The following is a 24,553-nucleotide window of genomic DNA, read 5'->3' on the forward strand; positions in this document are numbered from 1 at the left end:
TCGGGGTGTAACACAAATCAAATGGCCCTCCTACTAATTACTGATATTTTACTGTCTTGCAGCAAGGCAAGAAAATGAAGTGGATTGAATTGAGAATCTCGTTAGCCGTCTTTGTGTGAATGCTGATTGTAATTTTGTTTCTGTGTTGCAGGGGACGGACGACACGTTTACCCACTGCACGACTGCTCCTGCTCCTGTACACGGCAGTCACCTCGAAATGATGGAAACCCTCATCACTGATTGGCTTGTCTACCTTCTGACAAGCGGAGCTTAAAGATGACATCTTTGCTGTTCTCTTCTTCATTGCAGTGCTCGTTGGCAGGACCTTTTTGAGGAATATTGTCCGTATCGTGAGGAATAGTTCTCAGATTTCCCTTCAACTGAACTGTCGGTAACTGATGGCTGCTACATTTCCACCGGGTGGTTTGCACTGCCTGGATTTCAAAAAGGATCATTAGCAACCACCACCTCTTCTGCTCCAGAGTTTTCCCGACTTATGCTTGTGTGCGAATGTGGTTTCAGTGTGATTGTCTGTTTTGTGTTTGCATCTGCATGGCGTAAGTGAGGGATAGAACATAAGGATTCTTTTTTACTCAAAAAAGGACAAAAGAAGACGCAAGCAAAACAAGTTGAAAACAAGGAGTCGCAACCATGTCCCAGTGGAGGCACCATTCAAGGACTGGTTGTCAGCTACTCCAGACTGCCAAGAGTAAGAGCAGGGTGATGGGATACGTAAGGCTTGAAGGTTCCTTAAGCAGCGGCCGGTGGGTGTCCTCTCTAATAGGGCTGGGACTGATGCTGCTGCTGCAGGCATCTCCTACTGCTGTGTCGGCTCAGAAACTCGACGAGAACGACCCGGTGGTCACCACCGCGTATGGCAAGCTGCGTGGCATTAAGAAGGAGCTCAACAACGAGATCCTGGGTCCCGTTGTGCAGTTCCTGGGCGTCCCGTACGCTGCCCCGCCCACCGGCGAGCGCCGCTTTCAGCCACCGGAGCCGCCGGCGTCGTGGCCGGAGATCCGCAACGCCACGCACTTTGCCCCGGTGTGCCCTCAGAGCATCGTGGAGGGCCGCCTGCCGGACGTGATGCTGCCGGTGTGGTTCACCAACAGCATCGACGTTGTGTCCACATACGTCCAGGACCAGAGCGAGGACTGCCTCTATATCAACATCTACGTCCCCACTGAGGATGGTGAGTTAGCCTGCGGGCCCGGGGCAGGATGATTGTGGGGCTGGTGGGCGGAGGGTATTGGACCCATCACATCCTGGTAGAATGAAGGGTGTGTTGTTTCTGTCCCCGTCTGTCCGTCAGTAGAGGGAAAGCATGACACTGTGCACGTTTAATGTGCATGACACTGCTTATCGAACATGAGTGTGTGAAAGAGTGGTTGTGTGTGTGTGACATCCATGAAGACCAGTTAATCCTTTCATTCCACTCCATAGCTGCCTCCATCTTCTTCCTCCCATGTTCCATCTTTCCCTCCTCCTCTACCTTCCTGTTGCTTCTCCTCATTGCCTTGTTTCCTCTCCTCTGCAGACTCCCTCCCCTCCTCTCCTCATTACTGTAGCTCATCAGAGCATATTGTGCCAAGCCACAATGGCTGCAGTTCATTAAACAAGACAGTCGTTGTCATGACCATCACCGACTGATTTGGCTGAATGACTGGCTGAATGACTGAACTGGTCTGTTTCATTCTTTCCCTGTCTTTATTTCTCCCTTTCCTACCTCTCAGCTTTGTGTGTGTGTGTGTGTGTATGTGTGTGTGTGCGTGCGTGTGCATGCCAGCTCCTGTGTGCGTTGCGCGTCCAGGGGCTCCATGTTATTCTTTAGTCTTTTATTCATTTTACAGTCAAGAGAATATCCAAGGATTGTGCCAGGAAACCGGGCAAGAAAATATGTAGACAAGGAGGTATGTATGATCTGAACGCAACCTATACCATGCCACAGAAAGAAGAAACTAGGAGGGAAAAAGAAGAAGAACCTTCGGGTGCAGCTGAGAGCAATCATGAGATCAAGGTCTACAAATTATTCAGGTTTCGACTCGAGGCATCTGCAGGTTTTCAGAATGCTAAATTTAAGAGACAGGGCCGTTTTTCAACGATACCTGGAGGTAAATTTAAGGGCAATTTTAAAGTCTTCCTCTGACTGAACGTTTGCAGGTATTAGCAGAAATATATGTGCTACTACAACCCTGAATGAGCCATGTGATTTGTAGACCTTGTGATGTCGATGCCGAGGTAGTGTTGCTCCACACTCCGTGGTCCATCCACGTGTGTGCTCTCATTGGTCAGCAAGATTTGGCGATGTGATTGGCTGCCAGATCTGGGGTCAGAAGCTGTGCGGTAACGAGGCTTGATGTGTAAGGAGATAGGAGCATATTAGATCAGACACGCTGTCACAAACACACACACACACACACACACACTCACAGTGATGTAGTTGCATGCAGTGTTAAACAAGATGAGCTCAAGCTAGACCATGACTGTGTAATCTCCATTAAAAGAAGGCAGAGCTGTGTTCGGGTTGGCCCGGGCTGCTGTATCAAGCCCTGTTTCATCAAGATAATGCCCTCCTCCTCCCCTCTGTCTCTCTCCCTGTCTCCCAGCATCTCCCCTCCCTGGATGTGTGCACGCTTTTTAGTGTCTGTCCATGTTTGTATGAGAGTGTGTGAGATAGTGTGAGAGTGTGTGTGTGTGTGAGAGAGAGAGAGAGAGAGAGAGAGAGAGAGAGAGAGAGAGAGAGAGAGAGAGAGAGAGAGAGAGAGAGAGAGAGAGAGAGAGAGAGAGACAGTTGCTGACAGTGTCCTTGATAAGGTCTGGGTGTTAATGTCATTTTCTTGGCAGCAGGCTGCATTATCACTTAGTGTACATTCCTCCTCTACTTACTACACGGATACATGTGCACTCTAACCTCTCCTTTCCTCAGACGTGTTGCACGCACAGAGACACAATGGGGGAATGCTTTTCAATTGGGAGATTACAGAAGCTTACATGTTAGTCATACAGCAGAGTCACCATCATAAAAGACCCACACAATCTGGAGGTTTGGTTACAAAAACAACGAAAAGCAAAGAAAAGCAAGATGGCGGATCTGTGGCCTTGTTGTGGTAGAACATGTTACCCACTGGCTGAGCATCACTTTATTAAAGTGTACGTACATGAATGCATGCAGGCCACATTTTGTTAACAGTATGTAGTGGCTTACTCTGTCAAAAGACAAAGTTTAACCACACATTGTTTATTAACACTGCTTTATAACTAGACAGAAGGTAATACATTATTATGTAATAACTGTCACATGTTGCAGAGATCTCCTGCATGTTGTAATCAACAGCTTGAATGCAATATGTTATACATTTCCCCACATTTTGTTATAAATCATTACTTATTGCAGAGGATGTTTCCAGATGTGTTCAAGAGAGCTCAGGAATACAGTGACACTTGTGGTGTTGTTCAATAATAATAATAATAATAATAATAATAATGATAATAATGTAGAGAATTAATTGTATCTTTTTTAATTCTTTTGTTATGCTTGAAGACATCCATGTTGGTTGGTTAATACATAATGCATAATGTACTATTACATTTTCATAAAAAAATGCAACACCTACATTTTGTAATAATCACTGCAATATCTAATAATCTAATCTAATAATCATTACGAAATGTTGGTTCATTCGGTCCATATTATTGTATATTTACAGTGTTCATTCGACCTCATTTGTCAACAAATAAGAAGCGTACTACAATTATTACAGACAGTAGGGCTGCATAATTAATATAAATATGGCCAACTGCAATTTTCAAATCATAATCAATTGCAATATCAGTCGAAAAAATTCATGATTAGATATTTTTTCAAAATGTGTTTAGTCGGAACAGACAGATGACACATTAAAGGACCTGAGGCAGATTTAAATCGGGGAGATTTTCCTCACAACATGGAAAATATTGGAATTTATAATTAAATCAATAAAAATAAAGAAAAAGCACAAATTTGGCTTCTATTTGCAGACTTAACAGTTAAATACTATACCCTCACATTTGTGTTAGGCTGGTTGAGTGTACAGCAGCAATATAGCATTGGTCATTACAAACATTATCTCAAACCGTAATCTCAGAACGCAGGCGGTTTGCTTGAGAGCTGTTTTGATTGGAGCACCAGGAACATGGGAGCTTCCACACTGGTCTGCTCAGAACAAGCTGATGAAGCTGTGCATGATCACTGAGGAGCCGGACAGATGAAGACTTCCAAGCAGATGGTCCAATTTTATGACATCTAGTCAAAATAAATAAGGTGGTCTAAAAAAAATGAAGTACATTTTCATACTTTCACTCTGTCCTGATCTGTGCCAGCCTGTGAAAACATCGCTTTGAATGTTATCAGCCCATGGTGTTATCACTTGTCATCACTTCCATTATAATGCTTTAGATAGAGCAAAAGAGGAAAGCTGCACTTTCAAAAGAAAAGGTTGCAGCTTTAGCCATGCATCATATTTTGATCTGAAACAAACCTACATGTTAGGTTTACATTACGCACACAACTTAAATATGTTTGTTGCTCTTTATATTACGTCACCTGATTTCCTCACGTCATAATTACAGCAGACAATAGAGATCGCTGCCTTACAATTTTGAACCTCCCTGCGGTGATCCAGTTTACCAATTGAGGGTAACAGCTCACTGACCCAATTAGTAGGTACAGTAGGACAGTCACCCCTCAAATCTATGCTCCTGATGACAACTTATGAAGAGCATTTCATTGGCTGATAACATTCGAAGCAGGTGGTCATGAGAATTACACCTTTCTTGGATTTTTCACAACATGATTTACTTCCCATGCCTACCTTCAATGCTAATACAGGAAGTAGTGAGCCCTCTATGTAGCGAGGTCGAGGTTGCAGCAGTGGATGGCTGTGCACTGCGTCAGGTTTCAGGCCTTTCTGTTACAAACCTTTCACTAACCTTCACCCTTTTATTAAATGTACCAACAATCTTTCCTTTACCTTAATCAAGTTTGTTCATTTGCCTATATTCATGTTGCCCGACTGTGAAATGAATGCTTAAGTACAATTGTTAATTACAATCTTCCAATAATATTAACCATATCACAGTTGCTTTGCAGTAATATTTTAGATAGCACGATTTCAAAAATGTATAGTAGGCATTGGATTTAAAAATAAAAAGGTAGATAAATGCAATCAGCATTTTGTAGAATCATCTCGACATTGTTGTCTGGCAATGCAGTTGTCAACAGGATATGAAGTGTACCTAAATACTGAGGCCGGCAACAGATATACCATATTTCCATGATGTGTCATTTTATTAGGAATCTTAGGGAGACAAAATAAGTTAATTAGTCAGCTCTTATTCACGGGAGTCATGTCTGTCTAGCAGTGGCGGGCCGTGCATTTCATACCTGGGCCTTCACTGCTGAAATACCACCTTATAACCACATGATGGCGCCACAGCTAGGGTTATTATTCGTTTCTTGGGCTGTAACTATATAACGTTACGTATTCGTATTAAACCATTTGGTACGAGGCTTACAAACTGAACAATACCTTTCATTAATACTAGTGCATTTGGAAAATGCAGAAGCTTAAATTGTAGGAAATATAATGTTTTCTGCACTCACTAGGAGACAACGGTCTGTGTGACCTCTGAACCGGAACAAAAACAGCTGGGGCCCCGTAAGTGTTCCGGGAGGCTAGGCTAACTAGCTTAACGGAAAAACAACAGCAGTAACATGCATTCTGCTACACACCCAAGGGCCATTCAGATATTAGATGTAAAAAAACGAACCAGTTGACTTACCAAATGCTGATCACATCCTCTTTACTTTGTTGACAAAGAGTTTAATCCCACAGTTAAATCCCAACTCACAAATCCGTTTCTCTTCCAATTTCAGCCATTGAGTGTCAAAAAACAAAGCTAGGTAAAAAAAAAAAAGAATCCACACCAAGCAAAATGCAAGAAATATCATAATTTCATCCATATTTTTCAATTTGAACTCTTACTACTCCGACTAAGCCTCTGCTGTAAATTTCGTTTCAAAATAGTCACGTGCTCGCCCACTGACCAATCACAGCACACGCTGAATCTCACTGCAGCGCTGCAGTAATGCTGACGTAGTTGTAGGCCTGCAGGCCGCTCTGGCATGTCAAAGAATCTCAAACTAAAGATCTGATTGGTTGAAGACTATGAAAATCAACAATATCGTCCTGCACATGGAGGCACTCGTGAGTCTGCAGGCCTCGGGCCTCTCTTCTTACTAGAGACACAGAGGTGAAATCTGATTGGATAAAAGCTCTACTTAAAACAAGCTGCACTGGAAGCAGAGCAACTGAGGAACACAGTAGCTGTGCAATGAGGAAATAAGATAATGGGAACAATATTTTTATAAATTATAATACATGTAGTGTATTTAAGAAAAATGATTAAATTATAAAATAGCTATAACTTTGTGATTCTGTGTAGGCCAGCAGAGAAGGCTTTGCAGGCCCTGACGGCCCACCTCCGCTGTCTAGTAGCAGTTGTGCAGCGTCACACAGAGGCTCTACTGGTAATCATACAGTCTTTGGGGAATCCACAGTCAGTTCTACAGCATTCTGGAGGTTTCATTTACAGCGGCAAAGCCTATTTCTGTGGATTCGTTCAGTTCGGTCATTATCAGTAACACAGTAGCACAAAGTGTGGTCAGTGGTGCATGGTGTAAGTGGACAGATCATAGTGAGCGACAGGGTCATTTCATGGCTAGATGTGTGCAGCCACAGTGATGCATTAGGTAACCGGGTTGGATTGGAAGAGTTAAAGTGTGGGAGGGACTCAAATCAGTCATCATCAATCAAATCAGCTGTGTTCTGTTTAGTTTCTTCTTCTTTTTTTAAGTAACACACTCTACAATTACTATTGTTTTGTTGTCTAACAGTTTCGAACTGATGTGAAATGGCAGGGAAGGGAAACGGACATCCTGGAGCTGCAGGTGCGAAATCACCATGAGAGAATATTTGGAACCTTCGATTTCATTTCTGGAGAGATATTCTGAACTCATCCTTACAACGCTCCCAACAACGCTCCCAAAGATCTTGAATTGATTGATTCTAATAAAGGTTGAGAATTATTTAGACAGTGCAACAGAGAACTGGAAGTGGACCACTGTTCTCGCACACTGTTCTTAGCTATAACTAAATTATGAGTTTTCATTTGTATATCAATTTGCATGTAATTGTGAGCCCCTACAGGTGACGAAGGATAAAGAGTGATAAGGTCCATGTAGGGAGGGTTGCTGGCTCTTAAAATACCAGACTGTCACCCAGGACACCGCTCTCCATGTCCTGCGGGAAACCAAAAGTCAACATTGACTAATGCTACATTGCCTTTTCCGTTTTGTTGCCGGACATTCATTGAAAAAAAAAAAAAAAAAAGAGTAACTTTAAGATATCTGACTAACTGTTGTGTAAGGAGACATTGCTGACAATATAGTATATACATTTGTATTCAGGAATCTGAATTGTGCATATGAACTATAGCAACGTTCACATGAACTAAGAGAACCGAGGTTAAAAGGGTCAACGTGTAGAGAGATAATGGGCAGTAATGAAGGAGCAGCATGAAAAGCCAGACATGGAGTAATAATGGAGGACAAAAACAAAGTGAGACCAGGACACAGAGAGAGACCGTGAAAGTGAGTGACGCACAGTGTAATTGCTGTGGGACTCATCTCCGAGTCCCCATGAGGACTATTGTACCGTCCGGTGCCATGCTGGTTCAAAGAAGCCTTCTGTGGTTAAAGTAGTGTTTTTGATGTGTCTGGATGGAGTAGGGTCATTAAGTTGTCCCATGCTGAGAGAGCGGTCTCTGTAATGAGATCAGTGGTAGCAGCACTACAGTTGCTCTTCTTTCTCCCTGCAGCATGCATTCACTTTTTAGGATTGAAGTAAATGCAATAGAAGCTCACGTTTCACAGATGACAGCTAACTGAACAAAAAGTTAAAAAAAAGAGAAAAATGAAAAGTGACACAGAAACTTGCTTGAAAGGAGAACAAGGACGTTTCTGTTTGGAGATCAGACACAATTTCATATGACATGCACATTAGTCAAAATCACTGCTACACATCTGTGATGGCTTTCAATGTCTTTCAATGTTTTATGTGAGGTCGATATTGGAACTACAAAATGATGTAGTTTGTTCTTTGGTGGAGAAAAATGACAGGAAGCAGCAGCTTGTTCATTTGAATTTGAATGACATTCTGTAGCTGTTTTGCAGCAATGCAGTGCTGTAATGTAATGCTAATATAATATCATTTATATTTTAAAAAATACAAGAAAAACAGGGCGCAAAATAAACAGTGATTCTAAATCGCTATCTATATCTTTGCACCATTTTTTCTCTCTTCTTGCTGGTTCTGTACTTTTACTACCACTGTCTTCACTAAACCAACAGCTCAATGCTGGCAGGGCATGTTGATGCCAAAAGGCATTATGGGTAACAGAGAACACAAGCTGATGCAGAAGTACATGCAAGAGGGCAGTTCATATCGCACAAGTCCAAACACTGTGAATAATAATAGCAAATGCATTAAGATGATTGAATATATGAAGACAAATATATTTATCTGAATCTGACTTCAGGACAGAACATGGTGAGAATATCAGAGTTGTTTTGTCTTTAATAATTCATTGGGTTGGAGCTGGCATAGCAGCTTGTCATGAGGCTGCTCTATATTTAAGCATGCTAGATTTTGTTGTTTCAGTGTCTACGCACTTCTGTGACATTTTAGCAGCTAGCGGCAAAAGTCGGTGCAACGAAAGACGGACTGCTTTCTGGAAACAAGCCGTCAGCTGTGTTGATGTCTGAGCAGAGCTGCAGCTCGGAAAGGAAAGCCATGTAAACATGTAATAACCATCAGGGTACTGAAAAATAAAGTGAATGTGATGATGACATTTTTTATAATGAATGCAGGCCATGTGAATTACATACAGAGCATTCCTGCTGTTAAATCTGAAATAAATGCCGTTAAAAAATCTTCTGGTATTTAACTGGAACACATTCTAAGATAATCTAACCCGAGCAGCTCACCAGTGTTTACCTTACCAATGAACACTTTGACAAAATATCTCTTCAACGTCCTTTTCTTCCACAAATAAGAGGAGATGAGGACATCGACGTCATCAAACACTAACTATGACTATATGAACATACAATATTGTTGACAACAGAAAAAATGTGACTAAATTGCAGTTTTTCAAATAAAACTTTACCCAAGTCTACAAAAGAAGAGGACATGACATCTTGTACTTTTTTCTGGTTTGGAGTAGATCGACTGACATTTCCAATATAATATGTTGACTAAGTTCAGACTAACATGCCCAGATTTAAAAACCACTCTCGTCTCATTCAGAATACAACTGCAGCCAGGATCTGTTTATGAAATATAAAACGGGATACGGTTAGCTTGGCTAGTTTGTCTCTGTCCAAAGGAAAAAAATTGATCTTGTGTTTAAAATGTAAAAATTACAAGTTATATGTAAAATAAAGAGAAAAAGCTTTTTGCGGCACACTTACTGACTGTACTCAGTCTCACAGCACACTGCGTGTGTGCTTCATGAAATCAACTGCTCACCCTTCTGCGCTGTCAGACCTTGAAAAACAAAGACTCTTAAGGTGTCTCTGTTGGGGGGTTTGGAACTCCCTTTATGTTTACTTCATGTTGAATTAAGCATTTGGCTTTTAAGACCAGAACTAGGACACTTTACTTGCAAACTAGGCCATTTCCCAGCGCTTATACGAGCGGTTTAATATCTCAAATAGTTCCAGAACTATTTCAACATGTTGCATTGCACGTCTCCATTCCGGAGGGTTTAGAATAGAAGTTCCATTGTTAATGTGAATTTCATCAAGATGGAGGCAGCTTCATAGAAGGTGAATGGTTCACTGTTTGCCTTCACGACTCCCCCGTCTCCCTCACCTCTGTCTTCTTCCTGTGTCTCCTTCTCTCCATCTGATCTCCCTCTGCACAGGTTGGCCTTTTCCGTCGCTTCTGTCTCCGTCTTTCTATCTGTCCTGACCTTTTCACCCTCCCACATCTCACTGTCCTTTTCTCTCCTATTTCTCGGGCTTTGACCCAGTTTTGTAGTTGTTGAAGGAGGATCCTGCGGGATGGGCCGCACACGTGCACGTCTTCTTTTTGGGTCTCAGTCACCTCCACTCACAACTTAACTTCTACATGCTGGTGTTTCCTCTCAAGGTGTTGTGTTGTGGTTGGAGTGTGAATGTCTGTGCAGTAATAATGTCAAGTGGTCGTACACAGCCCAAAAGTTAAAGGTATAAATATAAATAAAGGTCCGCACACAGGAGCCCTCGGACAAAACGACGCCTACAATGGCAAACACAAAATGAATCAGGAAGAGCTTCTCAGCCTCAAGGCTCATGCTTGTTTCTGGACTCCTTTGAAAGCTGTGAAGCTCAGGAATATGAATCCATTTGAAGTAAACCATTTTTATTACAATTTCAGAGTTAAGGGGACAAATTTAGATTTGTATCCTTGCCTAGTATACAATCTAAATGTCAAGGGCAATGTGACTATGATAATTAAGATCTATAGATATGATGCAACTCAATGTCTTGTACTACTCTTCTACTACAAGTGGGACTGTACATTTAATGAAAATACAATAAAATACAACATTTATGATACAATTTATGAAAATATACTCCATGTTTTTGCCATGTTTACTGGGAGTTTCACTTCCAAACACTTTCAGAAAGGACATTTAAGAACATAAATCGCCCCAAAACAGTAGTAAACAATAGTAATAAACGCAATATATGACCAAAGAGCTCCGTGCTATAAAACAGTTAAATGGAGAAAGCAAAGGCCCACAGGGCTCAAATATCATAAGAATCCCCTGAATCATGATTTAATATACGAATATATAATCCCAATATAATCAAAACAAACTTGTTGCTGTATTTTGCCATCTGCTGGCTGCATTAAAGTACTAAGAGCGAGAACTCCCTCAGATGTGAAGTTTGCCTGCTTTGCCACAGTGTGTCTGGATGTGAGGTACGTTCAGGAGCAACATGGAAAGCTTGGGATGCTAAGCATGATATTCCAGACTGATGTGAAGATGATCCTGGATCTTTTGAACACAACTTGCTCCCATATTTACGAAGGTTACATTTCTATCAGTTTTCTTGCTGAAATACTTCGTAATAAGACGACATACAATTTACGGATTCTGACAGCTGAATAATCCACGTTTTCAAAACTGTATAACATGCATATCTTCTACACATAGATCATCTTCCATCACAATGTATTGGAACTAGGCCACAGGGGTTGACCCGGTACCGGGACTGTCGGGTTAAACAGGTTAAGTGTATTAGCACATCCAGTTCCATGTTGGGCTAGTGCTCTTCTTCAGAATATTGGCTGGAACTGTCACTTGTGGATCTGTCTGATGTATCCATGGATTAGGGTTTGTGTGTGTGTGTGTGTGTGTGTGTGTAAGACGGATAAAAGAAACCATGTAAATCTTAAAGGGTGAAATATATTGTGTAAACATCTATTTGGTGCAAAACTGGCCCCTTTCTATGCAACTGAGCCTCATTGGGTAAAACAGTCTAATTGACAAATATCAGTGCTAATATACAAACACAGTTACAGTGAAACTATTAATATCTTTAGAGGGTTGGAGGTAACTGAACCACATTGACTGGGATATTAAATCCCAAACATGCCTTCTCTCTGTCACTTTAAATGACCTGCATTAAGCTTTGAAGAATGCCTTAGCGCCTCGTTGGTAACTACCTCTACAGCAGTGGTTCTCAACTGGTCTGGCTGCGGGACCCACCATCACCCCTTAATGACAAGCCGCGACCCAAATTATATATATATATATATATATAAATATTATCAAGAAGTCTAGCAGTAGTAACGTCTCTGTGTAGTAAACAACTGTCAAATCAAATAAAGAAAGTACACATCAACTATATTTTAACAATTATTATTCTTATTTTTCAAATTTATCTGGATGGATTATAAATAATACATAGAAATACATAAATGAATGTTCTTCTCTCATTTCAAGTAAAATAACGTCTGGATTAAAGAATAAATCACGTAACAGAATTCATTTTAGAAAGATTATTTTCACTGAACTGACCTGCAGCTTTGAATTCAGTTCATTCAAGGTGACGTGAAAAAGCCACTATATTATATTTCTCTCATCTTCTAAAAAGAGAAGTTAGTGTGTGAAGAATTCACCTTTATGAGTCCGTCCAGTCAGAGTCTAATGGGCTCTCTGGACATTCTTCTCTTTTGGAGCTCGTCCTATGATCTGACTTTAACATCTCTCACTACTACAGTCCTGCTCTCTCTCTCTCTTCCCGTCTCTCCCCCGTGTGTCACGGTGTATGAACATCTCACTTGAGTCAGGAAACTTGTGAGAATACTCGTATTTTATTGGCTGAGCTGCATCACGTGACGTGATTCACAACGCAATGGTCGGTGTTTGTCCTGCACCGCTGAATGAATAATTCCCTTCAAAATAGAATCACTTTTTAAAAATAAAATGTTTGTCAGGCAAAGGCCCGCGACCCGCTGAAAACGGGTCCGCGACCCACCAGTTGAGAATCGCTGCTCTAGATTGCAGTCTGAACATTTAATTGTTCTTTTTCTCTCTGTGCTCTTGGCACAAAGACAACATTAATACTTTGTTATCGATAATTGCAATCAGACACAAAATATGTATCGCACTCAGCGGCAGAACTTGATCGGTGTGTTTGTGTTGTAACATCATAAGCACAATATCTTTTGTGAGTCGGACCACGAGACGGGGCAGATAGAACACAAACGAAGGTTTTATCTTACCTGATGGTAGAAAACACGAGCTGCTGATCATACCTCGAAGCACAATCTGCATTTTATTTTTCCGAACAACTGCAGTAATGTACGTCAGTGTGTCTTCTGTTTGCAATATGCACAGTTATTTAAAGCATACTCGAGAATGCGGCAGTAATTACTGGCAGGATGGTGATGACACATACCAGTTGCTGCTGGTTGGAGGAAGAGTTTTATGGGGTCAGATCAGTCTCAATAATTGCAAATGCACACAGAAAGACTCACAAATGCAAACAGAAAGATTCACAAATGCATGCAGAACAATTCACAAATACATTCCAATGCACAAATAAATGAATTACGATTTATATAAATGTAAAAAAAAAATCACAAATATATTTCTGCATTTGTATGGATTTGTTTGTGGATCGCACTGCATTTATTTGCAAATCGCTTCACATTCATTTGTGGATTTATGAGACTCATCTCACGTCGCTGGATTCACAAATGCGTTTTTTTCAACATAGACCTATCTGTAGCCAATCAGATGTCAGCCTCATTTTCAACCAATCACATGAGCGCAGCTCCCCCCTCCCCTCCCCACGAGACTGGCAGCTTTGTTGAATCAGGAAATAAATATTGTAGCCGTCTATGTTCACCCAGAGCTCTACGATACCTCATATCAGTAGAGACCGGACCAAACTATGTGTATAAATGTTATTTCGGAGTTCCTTTTTGTTGGTTTATTGCCGTTAAATCACAGCCAAATCAGTTTATGTTGTGTTCATACAGCTGTGGTAAACAGCCGACGTGTGGCTTGCTAGACACAGTGAATACAGTTCACAATGTATTTGTGAATTGTTCTGCGTGCATTTGTAAATCGAATATATTTGTGAATCTTTCTGTTTGCATTTGTGAGTCTTTCTGTGTGCATTTGCAATTATTGAGACTGATCTGACCCCATAGAGTTTTGCACCGTCTCTCTCTGTGATGATAATACTTATAAAATGACAGTACAGTAAACTAAATAAGTCAAATCAAGCCTTGTTAATTTATATTCCAAATGCTAGAGTTACTACTCCTGTCAAGGATTATTGTTAGGTATAAGGGGGTCAGTACTGCATTAACAGGACCATCACGTTTATCTCCCCAAACAATATTAAACAACCTTCCTAAATGTTCCTGATGACTTTAACCTGAACCACCAAATGGTTTGTCACAGAACCATTTGAAAAGCTGTTACTGGAAATTGTTTGTAAATGGGCAGGTGATCGGATGAACTAAAGAAGCCTTCAGTGTCATTTTTGGATCTGCTTTCAGTGAAGAAATGCTCTCCAGTTGTGATAGAATTGATGCCATTGCTCCCATCTTCATAATTTGTTTTGGTCAGGTCACTGGCTAGTTTGCCCCAAACACAACATTACCTGAAGCCTGACAAGATGGAATTTTGCGTGATACCTGATTTATTCATATTGCAATAATTCAGCTGCCATGGAAAGTAATAAAGTAAGTAAATGACTAAAGTACAAAACATGTAACCTTTGTCCTGAAAGTAGTAGTAGAGGACATGTCATGGGATCTTTAAAATCAAATGTTGTCATCCTCATGGGAGCATCAATTTGTTGGAGGAATTCCACGGCAATCTGCCTCCCCGAATATAAAAGCTTGTGAGAAACGTTTGAGAGAGTGTGGTCATGGAGATCATGACTGTGCTCCACATGGATACACTCCCTTGTGACAGAATGCACTGTAGTTGTATTTGCAGCCTCAACACCAGTTAATATTCCTGGAAGGAACAAATGTTTTTACCCCACATGGATTGGCACCTCCCGGCTGCTGCACCTTGACGGTCAAGCTGTCACAGTGGACGAGGACTAATGTTATTTACGTTGTCATCTGTGACTTACAGTACTGACTTTACAAAGAAAAGGAAGACATTTCCTGGTGGGCTGTAGTTGGAGAGACATAACACACATGACCAAGATCACTCAAAGGGGGAAGGAATGTTGTGAATTGAACAATTTGCTCACTTTCACATTGAAGGATGAATTGGTCGAGAGCCTTTTTGAATATCTGTTTCTTACCTGCTCAGGTAGTATGACCTTGGCTGGCTGTATAAACTGTTTTACAACCTATTGTTTTTCCAAATAGTTACACACACACAGCAGCATCCACCCACCTAAACTCAAGACATGCACACATGCAACCCTGCTCAAGGTGACAGCATTGATAGTTGCTTATACATATTCATGACACTTGCATTACAATAAATAAATAAGCAGCTTATTCTTTTTCTTTCCTGAATATTAAATGAAGGGCATTTGAACCTTCGGCACACCGCCAATACCAGCCATTGTAGTTCCACAGATTACAGCAACAGCAACTGAGGCAGGGGCACAAAAATCATAACATTGCCCCATTTTAAAGATTCATCTCGCCAAAGAAAAAATCAATCTTATATTTCCCGCTCCTGCTTTTTTAGCGCTCCGTCGCTGCAGCCATAGCGGGGACACATTTTGCCTCATGTATATTTCAGACGCAGCACATTGTGAACAGCGCAGATAGACACGGCCTGGTGAAAAGTAACAGCTTTCCTCATAGTTTCCATTTCATTCCTAGTCATTATTTATGGGGGCCCCGTTCCAAAACGTCCGTACAAACTATGTAATGCATGAAGCTATTTGCCTCAATGATGATGGAGAGACAGCTGTAAACAAACTGTAAACAATGTTAGCTCCAACACCAACGGCAGGAGAAAGGAAATAAAGGTTATTGAATGAATTACAACATTATTTGTCTTGTACCACAGCCTTGGTTTTGATCAGCACGAGTGTCAAGTATCTGTTTGTTGCAGTCAGAGTAAGCAATGTGCTGTAGTGGCAAAAAAAGGGGCACCTTGAATTGAAAAAGAAACAAAGAGAGAAGTGTAAATAAGAGTCAATAAATTGTTCCATAGAAATAAACATTGTAGAAATGATAACACCACCAGTGGCTATTACAGGTCAAAATGACCACGGAACTCTGATTTTGTTTCGATTTGTTATCGATGACGAGCATTAGGAATAATTCATTTCAATTCAGTTTATTTTGTACAGCTCAAAATCACAAATCACAAATTCTCCTCAGAGGGCTTTACAATCTGTACACATGTGACATCCTCTGTCCCGGGACCCTCACATCAGAACAGGAACAACTCCCCAAAACCCCTTTAATGGGGAGAAAAGAGGAACAGAGGAGGATCCTCCATCAGGATGGACAGAAGTGTGATAGATGTCATGTGTACAGAACGAACAACATAATAGAGTTACAACACATTCAATGCATATGACAGAAATGATTCATATAATGAGAGTAAACTATGTAGAAATAGACGATCTTCTCGCTGATGGTCTATTCTGCTGAAGGTCATATAGAGACTGTTTCATAACCAGTTAAAAGTCACTAACTTTATGGCCCATTCAATTTGACTTCCATTCGAAGATTCTCTTGGGTCAGTTTGATCTATTTATATATAAATATATACCGATATGGTGTCTGTGTGCTTCATAACTAGTAACATGCACTAGGGCCCGTCATAACAGCATGCACTGGGGCATTGTTATATATGTATTGGTTCTATATATTTTGTATTGATTTAATGTTTAATACCTTTGTTATACATATGGTTGCGCATTGTAGCCAATGTAGTACAGGTTGTTTGGGTAAAGAAAATCATTTAAAAGAAATGCATATCATTTCATATCACACCATTAATATTATGTGATAAATTGTCACGATCAATGGAAATATTGTTTATTAATATATAAACCTATGAAAACACAGTTTACTGTTCTGAACCCCTACCAGACACAGCAGGAATACATATGGATATACACTGGAAGGTTGATTAGACAGTAGTGACCCTTTAGCAGCAAATAAGTCAACAAAATGAATAAAAACAAGGAATCCCTCTCAAATGACAGAAGCAGAATAATTATTTCCACAATTAAACTCGCTGTCTTTTGATCAAGCTATTTTGGGACGCAAGAGAACAGTTTGTTGAACATTCTCTTCTGTAGTTGTTAATTATTTAGCTGGCGAGTGTGCATGCTAATGATGCAGCGTTATGGGTTTGCCGCATTCATGTAGAAGCAAGTTTTTGCATCATCTCAGCAGCACTGAAGTGCACTTAACACTGAATAAACACGGCTGAAACAGCCGCCGATGTTCTAACCATTACATGGTTACACCAGAGAGCTAACTGGTTAGACAGTCTGCAAATTTCCTCAAGATTTCCTCCGAGAATGTCGGAAAAGCTTTGAGCACGCTGCAACAAACCCTGACGTGCAGTGGTGCAATCACTGGCCAACAGAATTATCTTCTGTACCTATTTACTCTGCAAGCTGTCTTTGCTCAGGACATGTGACTGTTATGATTAAATTAGCATAGCCTGTCAAATCATATTGAGATCTTTGGAAACCAGGTCAAGATGTCTGACTTTCTCCTACATCCAGTAGTTATTCTGTTTATTTATGGAAACAGGAAGCCATCCTCCCATGTCGGTGTGATGTTCTGTGCTACATGGGACCCAACAAGCATATTCTAGTGCAGAAGACTATGAACTCTGCTGTTAGGGGGCTGCCAAGTTCCTTTAATTATGCTGTAATGTTAAATTGGGTATGGAGGCATAGAGCAGGCTGCACGCTGTAACACTGGCATCATTCCCAGGTTCCAATGTACCCATAGAAACATACAGACTCACTGCTACCCGGTTCCTTACAGGGCTTGTTGGCACGGTGAAGTAATGTGAACAGCAACATGTCCCAACTGACGCCAGCGTGTTGCAAAGCAAGCATTATTACAGGTTAGCAACAAATAAATCGATAGTAATGAGTACATTCCTGTGTAATCTGCTCAGAGGTAGACAGCTACTGGAACGACAGATGTGCACGTGTGTATTCATTCATACGTAGAAGTGTCGACTTTTCCCGTGCACGTTCACAGTGCAGCGTGCGTCTGCATGTGTACATGGAAAGGTATAAATGGACAAGGTGATGCCGGCCATGTGGCGTGTTTGTTGGATGCAAGTGTCACCTTGGCTTGGTAATGAGACAGGGAGTGGTGTGGTAGCAGCTTTAGACATACAAAAGACCCAGGAGTTGTTGTTCTTGGCTTATCATTGCTGCATTGTCAAGTTTACACATTCTTATTAGACTGTATTTTTTATAAACTTGTTGCAGCAGAAAACAAGAAAAAAACGTGTTGACATGCATTATTTCCATTTCAGTATTTTTGGAGTTTGACCCTTATTAGAGAATACAAATCCCGATATGTCTGCCCCTGTAGCTTCAATTTAGATTATTTGTATCATCATCTTTCTCCTGTGATTTTCCAGACTCATGGAAGAACAATGCTGAATCACTGGAATAACCATTAAATAACTAAGACAAATAGCAGCTTTCAACATGTGCTTCTGTAAATGTGGCTCAATATCACTTCGACCGAATTTGACTTAAAACTCCAAAGAGATTCCTTTCAGACAAGAGCATTATTTTGTCTGCCATCAAAAGTACTAGTCCCGTTTTTGTGTATTGTTAAAAAAAAAGCTGTTAAATCAATTTCTGAATATTTGCCTAAGCATGAGTGAAGTTCTGTAAGTGCTGTGTCTCATGTCCATGATGTTTATACAGCAAGGCTGTCCCATAAAGTATAAATCTTCAGTTTTTAGAGAGCACGAATGAGCTGTAATGCTGTCAAAATGTCCTTCATTAGTGTCATTGCATTATAAAAAAGCCCTTTTGAAAACAGATTAGTTTTGCTGGAGGAGGCTCAGCAGCACACTCGCACAGTTCGTCACGTCTCACTGTCTAATTATCTTGATTTTTTATTCAAAAAGACTTTAGATATATAAGACTATTTTATTTTGAAATGTACGAGTCCTCCTGTCCACCTTCAGTCTCCGTCCTCTAATCTCTGTTTGCGGTTCGCTCACACATGAGCAGATGAAAAGTCATTAGCTCTCTCCCAAATTGCTACCTCGTGTCTCATCTGTAATATTTATGTGCAGCACTAACAAATACAGAAGAGTGACAGAACAGCTTATTGCCACAATGAGAAGTAATGAGAAATGTAATTTGCTGTTGCACAACTACATAAATCACTTAAAGCCCTGCAGTCATATTCACTCCAAAGGTGCTCTGCAACAGACCAGCCCGGGCATTAATCAAGGCCTCTCTGTCCGTGTACTTTATGTTTCCAAACTCAACTTCAAGTTTGTGACTTTGATGTATCGCTAGATGTCAAGTTCTAAATGACTAAAACAGCTTTGTTATCAGCTTGACTGTGAAGGATAACGGAGTTAATTAATGAATGACGTGTGTCTCTTTTCAAGTTTTAGAAAAACTGTTTATATATGACAAGAGATGAAGTTGTCAAATCAGTGTGACAAAAGAAAATGCTTTCAATGCAAATAAGACAGTGCCTCATTTGCAATTTCAGAAAACTTTATACAAAAAATGATTGTCTTTCTCTAAGTAATACATTGGAAAAGTTTCATGGTGGTATGTATTCTTTTTTTTGTGCTGGGCAAGTTAACGCGTTGTTATCGCGTTAACGCATTAATTAATTAACAGCGACAATTATTTTATCATTAACGCTTTTTTTTAAATTATTATTTTGAAAGTGCGTTGCTCACTGGCAGCGGTGGAGGAAGTCTTCAGACTACGTTGATGCAGCGCGTGGGAGAAGTTTAGAGAAACAAAAGCAACACAAGCTAACAGATGCTACAGAGAAGTGGAGACAAACTGCAGGTCAGTGTTGTGGAAGATGTCGGTCTGAGGAACGTTCTCAAGGTGCGTTCGGTGTGAACGCACCTTTAGGATCGCAACGAATGACGACACGTATGAGCCTCAAGACGCACCATCACAAGAAGAATACACGAGTTGTGTTAAAGCAGAGGACTACAACAGCGACGCGTTACAACGAGCACCAGCTGCTGCTCTCACTGGAGACTACTGTACATCGCTGGGTAACCTTCATCACCTCTGAGTTACAGCATTATAGTGATGAACAGTAGAGCTGCATTCACATGCTCTGACTGTCATGAAGACACATTTAGATGAAACGTGCCGAAACATTTGATTCCTGTTGCACAGCAGTGGAACGTTTCACATGACGTCACACACTGAGCACAGATAGTGAAGAGATAGAACTGCTGCTGTGTGAAGAGAATACTGCTGTTAAAAAGAACCTTATTTGGTTAAAGTGTTTGCAAACCAAATGTTATTGACCTTTTGTTCATATAGCAGTACTTTCAAAATAAAAGTGCGCAATACACTACTTTTGAATTCATTATTGAACTTTGCCATAACAATGCGATTAATCGCAAACAAATCATCCGATTAATCGCGATTACAAATTGTAATCATTGCCCAGCACTATTTTTTTTCTGTTCAACTGTTGTGTCTCTTCATAGTAATTCTCGTCTGCATAGCAGTGGAATGAAGTAAAGAGATTCAAATCAAGCAATATAAGTAGACAGACTGCTGACAAAGATGGCTGTAATGAAGTGAAGGTCAGCTCAGTAGAATCAAACAGAAAGGTAATGACTGTGACCATTCTACTCTGTTCCAAGCTTAAAACTGGTCTCCTAATGTGTCTGCAGCCAGCAGCTGGATGATGCTCGGCTTATTACACAGTATATACTGAATACAAGTTACTGTTCCACTGGCTCCTAATGTGCTCAAGTTCTCTGATATAGAATTCCCAACAGTGATTGGTTCAGCCTATTGCACTCAAATTGCATCACTGGGCAACATGAGGCCACTTTGTAAACAGGAAATAGAGTCGCTGAGATGACGATTGTATAATTAAAAACCATGCCCACTGGCCCTTTGTGATGGCCAGTAAAACTATACAATAAAGAACAAATCCATTCATTGGTATTCCAAGTCACACAGCCAGTCTTTTCAAGTTTGTTTATTCACACATTTACATTATCTATAGTTTTGTTCCAGTAATTTACAGAAACGTTATAATATTGTTCTGTACAGCTGACCATCCAGCAGCCGTAGCTTTACCTACGAAAAATAAGGCGCCGTAATTCGTAGACATCCTGACAACCTCATGTCACGTGACGCCGTGCCACTGAGTTGCATGACCGTTATGTCGGTAGTTCACGCTACATTACAAGCATACTGATTTTAAGCCAAACAATGAGGTATTATCTATCCCTCAGTGGTTTTGTTGTCTTAATATAACAACCACAACCTAAACTATTTTATACAACGTTAAACGCCAACATTTTACTACGTTAACCACGCCCAAACCCGGGCTGTTGCCCAAGCGGCAAAATGTAACGAGTAGTGATGAGATCATGTTTAATAACCCAAACATAACATTGTATTTGACATAAGTTACCATGAGTTACTCTTTGGTAGTATTCCAACAGGGATCTTATCGTAAAACTCTGCTTATATCCACAAATGAGGCTGAGCTAACAGCATGCACAAAGAAACTAAATAGATAACTGATGATATTATTATTCATCCAAAAAAGAAGCAGATATATTGCATCAAGGCAGCAAAGTCAGCGAGACAGCTGTGTTTTTATTCTCAGCTGTGGTTGCTGATTGAGGCACTTCCATAATTTGACCTTTTTAGGCGGTGCTCACCACTAGAATGATAGATAGATGGATAGTTACTTTATTAATCCCACAAGGGGACATTTTCTCACTACAGCAGCAATTATAGATACAGGTAAAGCAAAAAATAACAGAAATACAAAAATAATAATATATACAATGAAATAGAATAATATTAAATCAACAAATTAGCAAAAATGTAACCAAACAACAAACAAACTACAGTGTAACGGTCAGAGGTCATTTCTTATAAAGTCTTACTGCAGAGGGCAGGAACGTTCTCCTGTATCTGTCCTTGTGACAGTGGAGCTGGATCAGTCTGTTGGAGAAAGTGCTCCGCTGTCCCTGCAGTAGGTGGTGCAGAGGGTGATCCGGGTTATCCAACATGGATAATAGTTTCTTCAGTGTCCTCCTCTCCACCACCTGTTCCAGATTGTCTTGTTTGCAGCCAATGATGGAGCCGGCCTTCTTAATCAGTTTGTTAAGTCTGTTGGTGTCTCCGGCTCCAATGCTGCTCCCCCAGCAGACTACGGAGAAGTACAGTGCACTGGCCACACCAGACTGGTAGAACATCTCCAACATCTTGCTGCACACATTGAAGGATCGAAGTTTCCTCAAGAAAAAAGAGTCGACTCATCCCCTTCTTGTACACAGCGTTGATGTTGGTCTTCCAGTTCAGTCTGTTGTCGGTGGAGACACCCAGGAACTTGACCTCCTCCTCCATGTCCACAACCTCTCCCAGAACTCTCAGCGGTTGTGGAACCGTTGTTCTACTCCTGAAGTTGACCACCATCTCTCTGGTCTTGGCCACGTTCGTAGGTACTGTAGCTAACCATTTAGATATGTCAACGTAAATTCACCACTCATCACTAACTCATGTTCGTTCGGAGCAGGCCGATTGCATGGCCCCCCAGAAGGACACTCCTGAGGTATGCACACACACTCTCTTAGATAGAGATCCATTGCTTTATAGTTACATGGCTGAGACCATGGTTGCAGATGTGGGATTTCAATTGTATGTTTGAATCCAGTCTGCCTGAGATTGCAAACTCAAGAGTTTCTTGTGAAGTATTGATCCCCACTAGATCCTCCAGAGGTCAGAGACGCTGAGACACTGTGGGTCCTCTATTGTTCAGGGTTTCAATCATCATGCCCAGCCCAGTATTATAATACACCGACTCTGCTTCCTCTGTCGACCTGTCTCTCTGTCTTTATCTATTTCTCCAGGGAAATTTATTAGGAAGTCGACATCATTAAGCACCTTGACTCATGTGCTGCCAGGCTTTAATGTTTGATTTCACACCAAACGAGGGGAGGAGGACAGGGAAGAGGAGGGGGAGGGAGGAGAGGATGGAGGGTAGAGGATCACAAGGGTGGATATGTTTCTTAATTTTATGTGTATGGAGTCATCACGAAGTTAACCATAAATCCTTCACGGCCCGTTCTCTCCAGCCACATTTGTGTGTGTGTGTGGACTTTTATTTGTGTACATATGCTTATGATTATTGTAAATAAAGTAATTAGCCCACCCAGTGCATAGACTCAGGGGCTCTAATTGGACCCTTAAACCTGCTGCCACTCAAATTTCTCACTGTGCAACACATAAAGATGCTGAACCATACACACCGTACAGACACACACTGAAAGCACGGACGCTTTCAGTGTGTGTGTGTAGCGGTGTGTACTCCCCCAAACATACACACACATACATTGAAAGGCTCTCTCTAAGATAAATAGCCTTCAAGGACCTGTGTGCTCAAGGAGGATGTACTCAATATTCATTCATAGCCAATAACATCCACCCTCTCACTCTCTCTCTCACACACACACAATGAGACATAACCATCTTGCTTGAAATGCTGTATCGAACATTAGGTCTAGATTCCAGGGCCACTTTTGTGTGCGTGTGTGTGTGTCAGCACATTGGCAGCTTCAGACACCTCAGCAGCTTCAGACACTCAGCAGCTTCAGACACTCAGCAGCTGTCAATAACTCATCACTTCTTTCATTAAGAGTATTGAGAGCTTGTCGAATAGGCTGTGTGTGTGTGTTTGATTCCCAGCTTGTTCAGTGACAGTGCTGTTTTTAGTTAATTCAAGGTCCACTTAGCCTCTATTCTACTTTGAGTATGTGTGTGCGTGTGTGTGTGTGTTGTAAAGGCCCACGCAGATGTAAATGTAACACCTAGGAACGAGTCTCAGAATGCAGTTTTTGCATCTCCGTGCTGACGGTAGAAGCAAGGCTAATGGATAATGTTTAGTAGTGTGTGTGTGTGTAGAGGGGAGATCGACTTGGGCCTATGATGGCGTATTAAGAGACCATCGGTAAACATGAGAGAGAGAGGAAGAGGCAGGGGTGGAGACGGAACACGAGCTAACAGCATTGAACAAGAGATGAACGGTGAGCCAGTGGCAAATGAATGAACGAGCTCTTTGGTGGGGGATTATCAAAAGAAAGACTCCTTTTTGTCTAAAATGCATGTATTGTGTGTATTTTCGGAGGGAGGAGAGGGGCAACAGGTGGGTGCATAGACTGCAGAAGAGAGGGGGTTGATATCATATTATGAATAAAAGCCTAAATTGTACTTGTACTACTTGGGAGGAAATGTTGTGAAATGATGGAATAGAGCTTAAAGATGGAAAGAAAATGATGCATTTAGATTGGCATCAAAAACACATTGGTGAACAAGGATCATTGAAAAAGTTGTCTGCAATAACATCAATCTGAAAGATGTTTACAGTACATGCTGTCTCATTCAGCTCATTTGAACAATGGTTCAGTGTTTCAGAGCTATGAGACCAGTGGAGTGAAGCGGAGTGTATTTATGAATCACCCAACCTCCAGACCTATTATCCACTTCACTTATGCACTTAGGTTCATGTATGTCCAGTTGCACTAATACGCAGGTGCACTTGCAGATGTCCACACAGCATGTGAGCCCGCCTTCCTCTACCTCCACTGTTTGTTCTTGCTTGCACCATTAGAATAGAACCCAGACTAGCTCTGCACAAAATATTTTGCATTGTATCTTTAAAAGAAAGACCAGTCAAACCCTAACTTAAGAGCACTTGAGCTTCTCCTC

The 24,553-nt window shown here is 41.0% G+C and overlaps 1 protein-coding gene across 2 annotated transcripts in view; it reads left to right on the forward strand.

Moving 5' to 3' along the window:
* Positions 1-651: 651 nt before the first annotated feature.
* nlgn1 (neuroligin 1) overlaps positions 652-24,553 on the forward strand; it is a gene marked incomplete at both ends in the record, with an annotated part of 295,431 nt that continues 271,529 nt past the window's right edge. The window contains one exon of one of the 2 annotated variants that reach the window (XM_079158515.1): positions 652-1,192. In XM_079158515.1, the coding sequence (XP_079014641.1) occupies positions 652-1,192 (541 nt within the window). The remainder of the gene's footprint in view (positions 1,193-24,553) is intronic. The other variant, XM_079158516.1, reaches the window with a different exon arrangement.

This window comes from Pholis gunnellus, assembly GCF_910591455.1.
Source record: "Pholis gunnellus genome assembly, chromosome: 4".
NCBI classification, from domain to species: Eukaryota; Metazoa; Chordata; class Actinopteri; order Perciformes; family Pholidae; genus Pholis; species Pholis gunnellus.